We start from the raw sequence: 14,274 nt of genomic DNA on the forward strand, positions 1-14,274 counted from the left end.
TATTGGAAGTCTTTTCTTTCGTTTATCGTGAGGATTTCACCATCGGTTTTCATTCATTCCAGAACGTTCAACCAGTGAGGAACTAAACGCTCTTATAAGAAATTCAGTCTTACAACGCAAAAAAAGCTCATTTAATTTACAAAAATAATTAGAACAATTATTTAAAGGTCTTAGTGATCATTTAGAGCATTTATTCGTAGGTTAGTTAAAATTATTATTTGATATTGAGAAGTGAGAAAAAAAGAGTTAAGAGGATTACGTAATCCTATCGGCGGCCATTTTGAGGCTTGCAAAAAATATTTTTCGCGTAATACATTTTAATTCAAAGTGAAAAAAGTGACAAAAATTCGATGGTAAATTAAGGAATCCCAATTTGAAAATAAAATTAGAACATTTTTCCCCAAAAAAATACTTAGATATTATACTGCGTGCTACTGCGTGAATTTCTCAAGGTCAAAACATATTGCGATTCGGATATATCGTATTAGATTTTATATCGTACATGTGGCATTTTTTCTTATAAATTTTTCAATCAATTTAACCTAATTTAATTAATATTGAAAATTATCAAATCAGTTTTATTAAGATATTAAGTCTAATTGTTTTCGTTTCAAGTAGTCAGTAGCTGATAGTGCATGTTTTTTATTCGGCTAAAGTCAAAAGTTTGGATAAAGTCCAAATCAATTTATTATTATATATAACTGGTCATACAAGAAAATAGAAACGACGCAAAAGAAGATGGCATGGAGCTTTTAAAACTCTGCCACACCCAAATGGTCAAAAACTATGTTAGAACTATTTAATGACAAGTATCAGTCCAGTTGATATCTAGTTCTAATGTTTTTTTGTCCACTCGGGCATAGAGGCGGCTTTCATTTAGTGTTTATGAAAGAGCTTTAGTGGAGCTTTAAAAGCTTCTTTTCGAAGCCTTCTTTGTTTGTGTTACTCGGGAAGTTATCTTTCAATTAAGTAAATTTGTTACTTAATTTTGTTGTTTAAAATAAATTTGGTTACATGGGGTGAATTTAAAGCAAATTTTATACCTGACAAATACCTGACCACACATATATATTGTTTTACACTAACATTATTCATAAAAAAAATACCGTGAATAATCGAGAATTTAATTCGCAAATTTTTATCGAATTTTCTTTTTAAAAATTCAAATTTTTTAACCTCAAGAGATTATTATCTTGATTTCCTGGATTATTTTGCTTAACATAATATTCCAAAAAATAATTATTTTGATGATTTTTTAAACTTAATATTCAAAGTAGAGCTCGAAATCGAAACAAATTTTATGCAAAAATCGGGTTGCATACGGGTGAAATCAAAGCCTACTTTTTTTAACTCGGAATTTATTTATTTACAAATAAAGCCTATCTTAGTCAATTTTAAAACAAATAGTGACTTATAAAAAAGCAAAAAAACTAAGTGATTTACAATAATTAAGTGTTTTTTTATTAAATATTGTGTGATACAAAAATAAAATCAGTGAAAAGTGATATTAAAGCTCAACATGATTTTACAATCTTCGGATTCTAATCTTAGTTACTCTATTCCACACAGATTTCACAACAACAATGAGTTCATTCGACATAACTACATTGAGTAATTGCTTCTCTTGTAAGTTATTTTTTGGATGTTCCAAGTTGTTCGGATACTACTTAAAACTAAAATAGTTGATTCCCAATTTTTATGTACTATCCGAATTTCCTAATCTTACCAAAAATGTAAATAATTGCTGACTTATGATTTTCTCATAACATTCTACAGCTCAAAGCAGCAAGAATATTCAAGAATACTGGAAAACTTTCAATGATGAAGTTGTTTTGAGTACACAAGAGTTATCGACTAATAATTTAGTCTATAATAATACCAGTAATGCTCTTAATAACTTTGTGTCAACTTTTGTAAGTAAATGTTTAAATTGATGCATCCAGAATAAAGATTCGACTGACTATTTACAATAGGTATCAAATGATTTGAATGATGAGTACATGCTATATAATACAGCTAGTGGATTTAATCCTTATGAAAATTTATTGGATCATGAAAACCTTTGTGAATTATCACCAAATGATTATTATGGCAACAATGAGATTGGATATATTATTAATCCTAATGAAGTTTCATACCTTGATCTCGACTCTAGTCAGTCAAATGCTATGTCATTTGATGAAGCAGAACAAATTCCTGAATCTTTTGAGGAAATTTTCCAAAGTGCCAATGCATTCATTAATGAGGTAAAGTGTTCCTTAGTCATATTAGAATCCTTTAATCATGTTAATAATTATAAACAGCCTAAAAGCATAATTCAGCCAAAAAAGACAACTAAAAAAGAAGGTAAAGTCAGCAAGCGTGGACGTGGACGACCTCCAACAGAAATTAAAAAACTTAAAATTAAAGTAGAAATGGCTGAAAAATCTAATGATAAGGTTAAGATTAGAACTGAAAAAAATAACCAAGCATCAAAGGAATATCGGGAGAGAAAGGCAGAAAAAAGGAAGCAGCTCGAAATGGATTTAGAAATTGAAACAGAAAATTATCTTAATTTAAAGAAAATTCACACCAAATTGAGCTTAAAAATCAAACAGCTAGAGCATTTGATAAAAATGCACTCAAATTAAAGCATTTATTTAGTTATTATTATTTTTTTAAGAGACTTGTTTTATATCAAATTGATATTAATTCTACTGTAAATGTATTATAAATGTTTTTATGTCTTAATAAAGTTCTTCTGATTATTAAATAAAAAATAAATTGAAATGTATTATGCTCTACTATTATGAATTTCAGGGTATATCTATTTTCAGCTTTTTGTTTCAGACGAGATATTAAATTTCCTTATTAAGTCTTATAAAAGTTTAGAAAAAAATAACGAACTTTTAAATTTTGAACTTAATTTGAGCAACACTGAGCACTGAGATTTAAGTTACAGATTCTGTATGGCTATCTGAGTTATCAGCGCATTATAGACGCCTCAGTTTATTAATAGTAATATTATCTTAGTTGAATCTTGTTAGATTAATAATTTAAACATTTTTCAGGTCATGGTTATATCAAGCTTTTGAAATCAGTATTGATCGATATTTACACATGAAAACCGTACAAATGTTTTAATGAATGCTTCAAAACGGTACAATTTCGGTTAAAACATTTGTATTGTTTTGTCAAATTTAAAATTATTATAAATTAAATTAAAGTAATCATAATTAATTAATGAATTGTATAATAGAAACAGTCAGTCAACTATAAGAATTTAGGCTCATCCAATGAAAAAATGAGTATAAAAACAGAGAAAAAACAACAAATAAAAAGTTTTATAATTGGAAAAAATTAAAATAAATCAACTTCTGAGTTAAAATTGTTAAAAATATTAAGACTATTCAACGAATAGTTAATCACAGCTTCGGAAACAGACAATGTCATCAACGTCAATGGATGATAATGAGCAAGTTTCGTCACTTTGTGAAGAAACAGAATTTTGCGATGAATCTTCAGTACTTCTTAAAGTTGCTGGCCTATATGCCAGTCATTTGATGAGTGACATAATGCTAGTTGTTGGAGAGAATAGGTAAAGTAGATTCTATCACTTAAAATCTATAATTAATGTATCAAAATTGTAAAATGATTATTTAGGTATCCAGCACATAGAGTGATCCTTTCTGCATCATCAGAAGTCTTTCAGTGCATGTTGATGAATCCACAATGGACAGAATGCAATAAATCCACAATTAATTTAGTTGAGGATAAAAAGTGCACCGAAGTATTTCCACAATTTTTAAAATACCTATATACAGGACAAGTAAAAATCAGTATAGAATCAGCGATGCCATTATTATCTCTAGCTGATAAATATAACATAAAGGATCTTATCGTATTATGTCGTGATTATATGACAAAGTCAGTAGCATTAGCTGGAACTCGTGGGTTCCTTATTTCATGGCTGCAATATACTCTATCATTTGACTATCATCAGCAATTATCCAACGATTTAAAGAATTTTCTACGTCTTAATTTAGAAACTGTCGGTTATAGTAGAGACTTTATAGACATCGATCCAAATAATTTGTGTGTATTACTCCAACAAAATGATCTAGTTATAACGAATGAAGGAAAATTATTCGACATTATTGTGCATTATTTAATGTTAAAGAAGGATCAAGTAGAACAAGAAGAGTCACTTTCGGATGAAGATAAGCAGAGTCACATGAAGTCACTTATAGAAGGAATCTGCTGTTACATTAGATATCCAATGATGACAGTTCAAGAATTAGCATCAATACCTCTCAAGCCAATAACACATTGTTACAAGGAATTCTTTTGTGATAAAATGGCACTTGGAATGTCCTTCCATGCTAATCAGACAATATCAGCCAAAAATGATTATCTCCAATATACTCCTCGACTTTATACTTCTGACAACTTCTGTCTCGAAATGGTTATTCCAGAGATTCATAAAGTAGAAAATTACAAGACATTTGGAGCTTGCATGTTTAGTTTAGAAGACTTTCCTTACACTGAATCAGCTGATGGTAAGTGAATCAAGGAACTAATAGATTAAAATTTAATTAATTTGTTATTCCACAGAAAATACGATTCAATGGGAAATTGACTTCTTTCCAAGAGGGATACGCTATAATCGTGCGCAGCTAATTAACATTTACAATATACAGTCAGCACAAGGGAGAATTGAAGTTCCAGAATCAATATTAAGGACAGTTCGTGTACGTTGTACCTGCAAAACGGTTCAACAAGAATTGAGATTTAAAGTACGTCACTAAAACTTAATGTATTAAGTCATAATCATGATGATTCTATATATTTCCAGATTGCTGTATTAATTACTGGCTCACAGAACAACATCGTACACATAAAGACCTTACATACTCGAACAAGCTATTTTTCAAGGGAGACTCGTGTCATAAATTTTGATAATCTAATTCCGTTTGAGGAGTTAGACACTGATAACAGCATTTATCTAATTGGAAAAAATCGAGATAGTTTTAGAATTCATGTCATTATTCTTCCATTTCCGCAATCAATCACCCAAGACTCACCATCATTCGAATTCAAGTGAGATATGCTGCCATTTTTAATTTGTGGTTTCGTTATATTTATCTTCTGGATTTTATTATAATCAATTGATATAAATATTAATATTATTATCATCATTAATGTAAATATATTCATTAAAATGAATAGAATATTCTTGAAGTGAGGTCTTACTAAGAACTTCAAATAATAAAAATTATTAAAAATTTAATTAGAGTTTTCCTATAATTTATAGATTCCTATTCGTTTGATGTGTAATATTTCAAGTTCATGTGTCTATTGTTATTCAAATTTCTAATCATAAAATTCAAGAAAAAAAGTTAATCCAAAGGTTTAAATTAATCCTAGGATTTAAAAAAATTAGTCGAGACATTAATCCAAGAATTCAAAAATTAATGTCACTTGATATTTAACAAAAGTATGTCCTGTAAGGAACAAAAGTTCTTTTTTAAAGGAAAGAACTAAAATTTTCGATTTAAAAATTAAATTTCGTACGCTTTTTGAATAGAATTATTAAAGCATGATTGGAAGTTGTCGATATAATCACGCCAAACGTCTTGCATCATTTCTTCGTTCTTTCGCAAAGCTTCCTTCTTCAAATTCATCAATTCCTTCTTCTTATTTTGATTGTGCAGTTCCATTGCTTCTGTTCGCTTTGCAATTTCTCGTTTTAAAGTTCCAAACATTTTTTCCTGTTCTGTAAGTTCATCCATAAGCTTAGATTTTGCAGATTCATATCGAACATGCAATTGCTTGACGTGTTTCAAATTTGCCTTAGTCTTTTGAACTTGTTCTAAGCATTTCTTTCCCAATTTTGTAATTGCGTGGTCGTACATCTTAAAAATATTCTTTTCACTGTCATCGATTTTCTTCTTACGTAAATTTAATTGTACAGCAGCTTCAGTACAACGAATATTGAATGTCTTACATGGATCCATAAATGCATTCGTATTATTTTGAGACAAGTTGTAATCATTTTGTGAAGCATTGCCAATTTGACGACTTGTTGACGGATACTCTAATTCATGTTTTTTGACCAATTTTGGCTTCTTTTCAATAACAGAAGCAACTGTCTTTGGTTGTAAATTCTTAACATCTAAATCCATACTTTCATGACTTGATGAAGAATAATGCTGATGCTCATCATTAGCAAATTGTCCAAAAGACATTTCACTTTCATTGTCAGCATCCTCGTTCTGCGTGTCTTTTGGCACATCGCTTTTGACAGTATTTTGTTTCACTGGAATTTCACGTTCAATATGATCAATAGACATATCGAGGCTGAATGAATCAGAAGTACTTTTCAGCCATTCCTCAACTTTTGATGTTGCTTCATTTATTTTTGGTGGTTCCTTCTCTAATTCACTAAATTCAAATACATTATCTTTGGTCAATCGACGTCGCTTCTGAACTCGAATTTCTTGATTATTTACTTCCTTTGGACGTTTTTGTGCTGGTTTTTCTTTATAAAATACTGAATTTGGAGTTGGTTCAGAAATTAAGGATTCTTCGCTTGCTTCATTGACTTTAGGCTTCTTGTTTGATTGATTCACAACCTTAATTGGTGGTTCAATTTCCATGTTTATGTCATCATTATCCAATAATGGAAATTTGCGCTTTTGAACTGGCTTTTGTTCCTTATTATTTGTTGATTTGACATCAATTATATCTTTAGTGACATTTTTAATCAAGTCAAAGTTAGTCAACGGTTTTCGTTCTTCTGATTCTATGAATTTACGTTGTACAGTCTTTGGATGTTGAATTTTAAGCTCATGATTTTTCATTTCCTTTCTTGTTGTTCTACCTTTACGGTTCACTTCACGATTTTCTTCATCCGTATCATAGCGCTTTGGTTTCGATTCATATTTATTGGTTTTAATGGTTTTCCTCTTTAAAGTCGTTCGAGTGATGACTTCAACAGGTTCAAGATAATAATTTCTGTTACTGTCTTGACTATTATGATTAACTGTTTTGATTATTGCAGTATCTTTCTTCTTCTGTTGTGCCTTGAAATCACGATAAGTTGGAAGTTTTCTTTCATCTTCCATGTTATCTTCGTCGTAAATATCAGACAATCTTTCATTAGCTTTCTTAGCACTTTGGCGTTTTGGACGAGATTTAATCTGTGATGATTTGGATTGAACAGGTGCTTTCTTCTGTGCAGCAGTTTCTTTCTTTATCAACATATCATTAAATGCAGCTTCATTTTCTACTCGTGGTTTGACTTGAACGGTCTTTAAATTCTCATGTTTAGGAATTTCGACTTCATTGATTAAGTCTTGCGTCTTAAGTTGAGGTTCTATCTCATTCATAGTCTTTAAATCGTCCAACAACGAAGCACTTGTTTGGAAAGTCATAATTGACATTTTATCAATACCTGATGCAGGATCACCGATCATTCGTTCCTTTTGCTTGTACTTTTCCAAAAATACATCTGAGAATTTCTTCAATGTGGCTTCTTCATCAATTAGTCGAAGAGATACCTTTTTAATTTCATCCAAGCTTTCGCGAGTCATATCTTCATTATAGGTAGCAGCTTGAGTAACATCGATAGTTACATCAGTGTAATGTCTGCCTTTATAAACTTTGCTGATCGACTCGATTGATTTACACTCAAATTCGATGAAAACCAAAAAATCATTTTCTATTTTGGCCGTTTCTTGACTCAGGAACAAACTGTTTGGAACGAAGAATGAGACTGTCAGATTTCGACCGTTGAAATTAACCAGCATGCTTTCCTTTTGCTTTACTGGATGACCATTCATTTTTGTCATACGTCCTTCAACTGAAAGAATGCACGTCTTTGGAAAAAGGATGTTGTTGTAGAATCTAAGGAATTTGCGAGAAGACTGTGAAGATAATAATTAGTATTAATTCATTATTAAATAATATACTCTTAGCTTACATTTTCAAAATCATTAAAATCAATCTTGTTGATTTTGTCGATAACAAGCTTCACAGCTTCTTCTTTGGCACTTCGCAATAAATGATGCTTCGAAATTGTATCACTAAGCAATTTCTTCAAGTCTTTAGTGATAAATACGAAAATTTCGAGGACTCGTAATTGGGTGTAATAAGTTTGAACCACATAAAGCTTTTGAAAGATGAACGACAAAGTCTTTGCGTATTTGGTAACAATAACTTTTAACGTAGATAATGGAATGATTTCGAGAGTTTCTCTGAGAACAACGCAAGTGCTTCGAATGACATCTTCTTCCTTACGTCGAATCAACATTGTTGTACAAATACCAACAATGCGATTAATTGCTACCACATCAAATTCAATAGATCCATCCTTTGTAACAGCCTTAAATTATTTTTATATTACAATTATGAAATTATTGAATCTATTTTTTTAATTTACCAAAAAGCATCTGCACATCTTTAAGACATCATTTACGCATTCGGGTAGCAACTTGATGTAATGTGCGAAAAATTGTATGCAGCTTTTCAAGATTTTTACTTCTTCATCCTATAAAAATGCAAAAACATATCAAAAATATGTTCTTCGCACTATAAGTGTTATATGCTTACATTAATAGAATTTAAATTTACTCCTTGAATCTTATGACAGTATTTTGCAGCCAATAAATGGATCTGAGGATCATCCTTTGAAATTTTCTCTTCAGCTGGCATGGTGTTCAATTGAGATTACTAAAATATAAAGAATTAATGTTATTTATGACTGTACTCCATATTCCTCATGCTTCTTTTTCATTTACCAGCTAATTTAACTTATATTTCAATTGATATTCTTAGTAAATCACTAATTATTTAATAATTATAAGATTTTTCACTTGTCCGATCAACGAACCAACGACCATCAATAACATGAATTGATCAGAACACAAATTCAAAGTTTTTAATTAAATTAAACAACAATCTCAAGATTTAATACAATTTTCAATAGCAAAGAACATAGAAATAAAACTTAAGGTATTCAAGTATTAAGGATAACCATTCTTGATTTAATTAAATTGAATTTTATGAAAATATTTTTTGTAATTTTCTCATGGACTACTTTTCAAAATTTAAACGTTACAATTTTAATAAAATTTTCCACGATAGAAGGAAAATTCATGAAATAGGAACTAAGGAAAGCATGTCACATGCGAAGAGTACTGGTATTATTTTCAAATATAGTCTACGATTGAATGTAGAGCATAAGTTGTGCTGTGTGTTCAGTAGGGGAGAGAAAATTTTTCTAAAAAGTAATCTCGAAAGAAAATTTATTAAAAACGACTAATCATGTAATTTTAGTTTAATCTTTAACAATTATCATATCTTTAAGTGATCGGTAAGTCTACTAGTTATTAATTCATCATAAAGATTAAGAGTGTCCTTTCTGGAATCGTGAAATTTCAATGAATAGTTAAAATAATAATTTTTTTCAAAAATCTTCAATTATTAATTAAATTAACGTCTACAATTGACATTAGAATGATAAAATCTTTGAATTTTCTTCAGTTAATTAAAGAATGATCATTGACATATCAAGATATTATGAGTTCCTGAGTGAGAGAAAATTTTATCGATCGAAAAAATGAAAATTATATCAGAAGTTGCTAATGTTGGGCATTAAGAACAAATCATTTTAATTTCAAATAATCCCTTCTATCGGACATTCTCTCGTGTGACCGATATTATTTTGGGCATATATGTTATTCAATGCAACTGAAATTAGAGAAAATTATTTACATTTACTATGATATATTGATTTTAAATGTAACATCCAGAATAAAAATTTCATCTCATGTTATTCAATTTTAGTGTAAAATATTAAAAAGGTGTAAAATGTCATCAAATGAGCACAAGAATCATTTGAATGGACCTTCGACGTCTGCAACAAATTTGAATGGAGCACTTCATTCGTGTGAGATTTGTGGAGAATCAGGCTTTACGGACGAGAAAATCTTGGAACATACACAAAAATGTCACGTAGAAGGTCATGGGCAGTGTCCATTTTGTGGCTTAACAGGAGGATCGTCAACTGAATTACTTTTGCATGTAAATCAGGCACATTTAGACTATTTAACTCCCGAAAATGAGTTAATGTCATTCATTGATGATTCAAAAACTCCAAGTTGCGATTCAGACTCAATGTCATGTGGGTTATCTCCTTCAATCACCGAAATTCCAGCCGGTCTTGATAATGCTATTACAAATGGATCGACAAATAATCTAAGCAATGGAACGATAAGCAAAAATGATAACAAATCGGCAGCTAAGACATCAAATTGTACAGGCACGAATACGAAAATTTTAATTAATAATCGATGCGATCCAGAAGTGATCAATTGTAATAATAATGTAATGGATGATAATAATAATAGTTCCAACAATAATAACTGTGATAATAATGGCGAAAATGGAATTGAAAATCACGGAGAAGGTTCGCCACTAAGAAGTCAATTGGGATTGAAACTTAAAGCAAATAAACCAAAAATTACAATTCCATCGATTCCATCTCCACTTGTTTGCTTAATGTGCCCATACACAACAAATGAACCGACGATTTTAGAAGAGCACATAAATCGGTCACATTTTGATCCAATGAGTCCAGGTGTCATTAATAATTCAAGTAATGGTGGAAATGCTGCACATGGCACATCAAATCATGTCGATACACTTGATAGCTTTTCATGTCCAATTTGTGTAAGATGCTTCGAAAATGGAAATGCTTTAGAATTGCACGTTAATCATGAACATAGTGATATTCTATCGCCAGCAAAAGTCGATTCGGCTGCTGCAACCGGTGGAATATCAACATTAACTGTAACGGAACAGGACGAAGCAGGATGTAATCACTGTCCTGTTTGTGGGATGTCGTTTGAAAATATGAAAACTCAACAAATGGAATTGCACATTGAAGCTCATTTTACTAAATCACCTACTTCCGCTACATCAAATGTTTCTCCAGATTTAGAGAAAGAAGCTAGAAAAGCACAAGAGCAACGAGAATTTGAAATGCTTCGTGCACAATATGGAATGGATGATCAGGGAAATTTTCGAGAGCAATCAGCTGTTGCTATGCAACGTGCTGTTTATGCTGGAGAAATGTCTGTGTCTGATTATTATTGTCGACAAGTTGGCCTTCGAGCAGCTGAATCAAATGGCGTTGATGATGGTTCGTCATGTACAAAATCAGTCGCGCCACGGGTATCTAATCTATCAGCTTCCTCTTTGGGAGTTTTACGAAGCTTTGTGTGTTCAAATGTTGATCATTATGCAGCTAGTTATGGTATTTAATTCTATATCTCGAGTTGGGATAGAATCTTATTAACATGTATTATTATTTCTAGGTGATCGTGGCTGGGGTTGCGGTTATCGAAATGCACAAATGATAATATCATCACTTTATCAAAATCCAATTTATAGTGAATTATTAAGGAGTGCTATCGGATCAAATTCAATGCCAAGTATTTCTAGACTTCAAAAAATGGTCGAGCAAGCATGGTCGGATGGATTTGATGTGCAAGGAAAGGAACAGCTTGGATGTAAATTATTTGAAACTAGAAAATGGATTGGAGCCACAGAAATTGTTACACTTTTTTCATGGATGAGAATCGAGTGTCAACTTGTTGATTTTCATCGTCCAACAGCTTTAAATGGATGTCACCCAGATTTGTTCAATTATGTTCTTCGCTATTTCGAGCAGCCAAGATCGCATACGCCGCCTTTATATCTTCAGCATCAAGGTCATTCGCGTACTATTGTTGGCATCGAGCAGAAATCAAGCGGACTAACATTGCTTATTTTAGATCCTAGTCATAGGTGAGTAACGACGTCCTTACTAACTACTTATTTATATCTAAATATTTGTCCTTATTATAGCCCAAAGCAAGTTGCATCATTAGGAACATCCCAAGACTCTTTAAGACTAATTAGACGAGGACAAAGCGCGATGAAAGCTCCCCAATATCAAATCGTCTCGGTGGTTGGAAAAATCGTGACTGAGGAAGAATATCAGGTAGCTATTGTGTACCTTAACGGTCAAAAATTCAAATTTAGTACTTTTACTAACACATACAAACAAGTCAACAAAAATTATTTATTGAATTCTAATGCAAATTGAATTCGTTTTATCAATTCTGATGCTTTATTGGTTAGAATAGCTTGATGTTAACATTTTATTCAACTTCCAGTGATTGTTGTTGTGCAATTCAGAACATTATTTGATGATTATCTAATTCGCAAAAAATTAGTTCATAGTGTTAGTGTGTAAAAAATTCAAATTTTTGACCGTTATCGACTTATGTAATCTTGAATATTGTTAATTAATCTATTTCTTTCTTTTCTAGGCGAGCAAGATAATACGCTCATTACGAATTCCACCTGATCGTTGATTCGTGTTCTGTTTTTTGACCATCGATATATTAATTTAAATAAATTTACACTTAGTTCACGGTTCTCACAAGAAATATTTGACAATTAGGAACTAAAGAATTTTCCCTTTATCTTCTCGTTTCTATTGATGATGTTTTTGTTACGTTATATTTTTTGTTGCTAAATGATACAGGTTTTTGTAATTTTAATGAAAAAAAAAGCTAGACCTATAAAAGAAATTAACTATATTAATGATTAAGTGCACCAAGAGAAAATGAAAATTTAATTACCTAGATAATGAATCTTCATTAGACTTTTAAGAGATATAAATTTACTTGAAAAGTTACGGGTTGTAAAGAATAATCTTCAATGAAAGTTGCAGACATAAAAAAAAATAATAATATTAGTAATACATGAGAATCCTCTACAGCAATAAAAAGTCCGTCACTGCATAGAGATGAAAATAATTTGTATTCAAAATTACCTAACAATCACTACCCAACATAGAACACATGTTGGAACAATATGAACTTGATTATGTTCATTAATTACCTAAATTTTAGCTTTCATGATATATTAAGATATATAAACTGAGACTTCATTTTTGTGATTTATCTTAAAGTATTTTACTATATAGCCGAAATTTATCGATGATAAAAGAAAAACCAATTGATAGAATAGAACATAAACAAAATGATTTGGATTTTTTAATTGATAAAATTTTTATGAGAATGTAAAGAAACACATACAAAATGCTTTTTATGGCCGCAGCATAAAGAAATCTCAATTAAAAGTTTTTATTCATTAAGGAAAGGAATCACTAAGAAATTAATAAGATAACATTCGTTAAAATTTTCAATACGCTTCTTAAAGTCACCCTTTTGTTTCACAAATTGAATAGTCTCAGGGTTGATTGGCTAATTTGCATCCTTAAATGCTCTAATTCTCTTTTTGAAAAATAACCGTCATTTTTATTTTGAATCTCTTAATTTTTGAATCGGTTTATTTTGAATTCAAATTTTTGAAATCCGTTAAAAATATAAAATTTGTCAAAAAATCATTTGAGAAATACAAATTCTTAAAAACCGTTAAAAATTCAAATTTCAAAAGTCCGTTAAAAATTCAATTTTTTAAAATCTTATAGTAACTATCCAGCAACCCTGAGAGTAAACTAAATGGATCATCTCACAATTATTTTTGCTCCTAGCACTCGAAAAAGACTTTTTAACTTGATGTTTAGGTAGATAGATACATTTTTGAAAATTTTCTCCCAAAAATTATGTTTAATTTTATTAAATTGAATAAAAAAAAGTAAAAATCTCGTGCTACGCGCGAAAGCTAAAAACTACAAGGAATGGAAATATGAAGATGAAAAAGATAAAAAAATCGTGCCTGTTTAAGATACCACATTTAAATTAAAGCAATTGCTGATAAACTACTTTTGGAAATGATTCTGATGAGGAACATAGACAAAAAGAAATAAGAAACAAATATTTTCAAATCAATTATTTTTCTAAAGTCACAAAGTATGATAAATGAATTTCCATTAATCTGTGTTTAAATCATAGTGCAGTTTTTAATTTATTAATACTTGATGAGACATAACAAAAAAGACATGTTGCTGCATTAATTATAGATATCCAGGCACTCTAATTAATTACAGATGATGATATTAATGACAAAAAATATGCAATGACTATGATATTAATGAAAATTAGCTGAAGAAACTCCAAAGAAAATTCTCAATTTTTGCTTCTTTTAAGGCTTTTTTAATTTTGAAAGATCACACCTGAAATGCAAAAGTAAAAGAATAAAAAGTTCAAAATATTATAAAATAAAATCAATGTCTTTTAATATCGATATTCAAAATCAGTCACATGGTGCCATCAT

General features: G+C 30.3%; 4 protein-coding genes across 5 annotated transcripts; 3 read left to right on the forward strand and 1 right to left on the reverse strand.

Moving 5' to 3' along the window:
* The first annotated feature begins 44 nt into the window (after positions 1-44).
* Positions 45-2,763, forward strand: LOC139095193 (uncharacterized). 2 transcript variants are annotated; one of them, XM_070646471.1, is made up of 4 exons: positions 45-1,626; positions 1,777-1,913; positions 1,974-2,246; positions 2,304-2,763. In XM_070646471.1, the coding sequence occupies exons 1-4, from the start codon at positions 1,584-1,586 to the stop codon at positions 2,628-2,630; spliced, it is 780 nt and encodes a 259-aa protein (XP_070502572.1). In that variant the 5' UTR covers positions 45-1,583; the 3' UTR covers positions 2,631-2,763. The 2 variants fall into 2 exon arrangements, with proteins under 2 accessions (XP_070502572.1, XP_070502571.1); XM_070646470.1 differs by having other exon boundaries at positions 1,974-2,763.
* A 533-nt stretch (positions 2,764-3,296) lies between these two features.
* On the forward strand, positions 3,297-5,263 carry Tango10 (transport and golgi organization 10). Its single transcript, XM_070646469.1, has 4 exons — positions 3,297-3,577; positions 3,643-4,538; positions 4,594-4,775; positions 4,835-5,263. The coding sequence occupies exons 1-4, from the start codon at positions 3,426-3,428 to the stop codon at positions 5,081-5,083; spliced, it is 1,479 nt and encodes a 492-aa protein (XP_070502570.1). The 5' UTR covers positions 3,297-3,425; the 3' UTR covers positions 5,084-5,263.
* A 227-nt stretch (positions 5,264-5,490) lies between these two features.
* Positions 5,491-8,872, reverse strand: LOC139095166 (synaptonemal complex protein 1-like). The gene is made up of 5 exons (XM_070646435.1): positions 8,781-8,872; positions 8,593-8,712; positions 8,423-8,530; positions 7,964-8,365; positions 5,491-7,907 (listed from the first exon to the last, which is right to left on the reverse strand). The coding sequence occupies exons 2-5, from the start codon at positions 8,692-8,694 to the stop codon at positions 5,541-5,543; spliced, it is 2,979 nt and encodes a 992-aa protein (XP_070502536.1). The 5' UTR covers positions 8,695-8,712; positions 8,781-8,872; the 3' UTR covers positions 5,491-5,540.
* Positions 8,873-9,232: 360 nt separating this feature from the next.
* LOC139095169 (zinc finger-containing ubiquitin peptidase 1-like) lies at positions 9,233-14,224 on the forward strand. Its single transcript, XM_070646438.1, has 5 exons — positions 9,233-9,355; positions 9,829-11,299; positions 11,361-11,832; positions 11,893-12,028; positions 12,360-14,224. Exons 2-5 carry the CDS (start codon positions 9,853-9,855, stop codon positions 12,402-12,404), a joined length of 2,100 nt encoding a protein of 699 aa, XP_070502539.1. The 5' UTR covers positions 9,233-9,355; positions 9,829-9,852; the 3' UTR covers positions 12,405-14,224.
* Positions 14,225-14,274: the final 50 nt, after the last annotated feature.

The sequence above is a fragment of the Chironomus tepperi genome, unplaced genomic scaffold, assembly GCF_022539635.2.
Source record: "Chironomus tepperi strain 1889 unplaced genomic scaffold, CSIRO-AGI_Ctep_v1 contig_363, whole genome shotgun sequence".
Lineage (NCBI taxonomy): Eukaryota > Metazoa > Arthropoda > Insecta > Diptera > Chironomidae > Chironomus > Chironomus tepperi.

Excerpts from the sequence above, each read along its gene's own strand:
- LOC139095193 (XM_070646470.1), top strand. The coding sequence starts at position 1,584 with ATGAGTTCATTCGACATAACTACATTGAGTAATTGCTTCTCTT. Across the intron at positions 1,627-1,776 it reads ATTGAGTAATTGCTTCTCTT|CTCAAAGCAGCAAGAATATT; the intron begins GTAAGTTATTTT and ends AACATTCTACAG. Across the intron at positions 1,914-1,973 it reads ATAACTTTGTGTCAACTTTT|GTATCAAATGATTTGAATGA; the intron begins GTAAGTAAATGT and ends TATTTACAATAG.
- Tango10 (XM_070646469.1), top strand. The coding sequence starts at position 3,426 with ATGTCATCAACGTCAATGGATGATAATGAGCAAGTTTCGTCACTTTGT. Across the intron at positions 3,578-3,642 it reads CTAGTTGTTGGAGAGAATAG|GTATCCAGCACATAGAGTGA; the intron begins GTAAAGTAGATT and ends ATGATTATTTAG. Across the intron at positions 4,776-4,834 it reads AACAAGAATTGAGATTTAAA|ATTGCTGTATTAATTACTGG; the intron begins GTACGTCACTAA and ends ATATATTTCCAG.
- LOC139095166 (XM_070646435.1), bottom strand. The coding sequence starts at position 8,694 with ATGCCAGCTGAAGAGAAAATTTCAAAGGATGATCCTCAGATCCATTTA. Across the intron at positions 8,531-8,592 it reads TAAATTTAAATTCTATTAAT|GATGAAGAAGTAAAAATCTT; the intron begins GTAAGCATATAA and ends GCATTTTTATAG. Across the intron at positions 8,366-8,422 it reads AGATGTGCAGATGCTTTTTG|GCTGTTACAAAGGATGGATC; the intron begins GTAAATTAAAAA and ends AAATAATTTAAG.
- LOC139095169 (XM_070646438.1), top strand. The coding sequence starts at position 9,853 with ATGTCATCAAATGAGCACAAGAATCATTTGAATGGACCTTCGACGTCT. Across the intron at positions 11,833-11,892 it reads ATTTTAGATCCTAGTCATAG|CCCAAAGCAAGTTGCATCAT; the intron begins GTGAGTAACGAC and ends TCCTTATTATAG. Across the intron at positions 12,029-12,359 it reads TGACTGAGGAAGAATATCAG|GCGAGCAAGATAATACGCTC; the intron begins GTAGCTATTGTG and ends TTTCTTTTCTAG.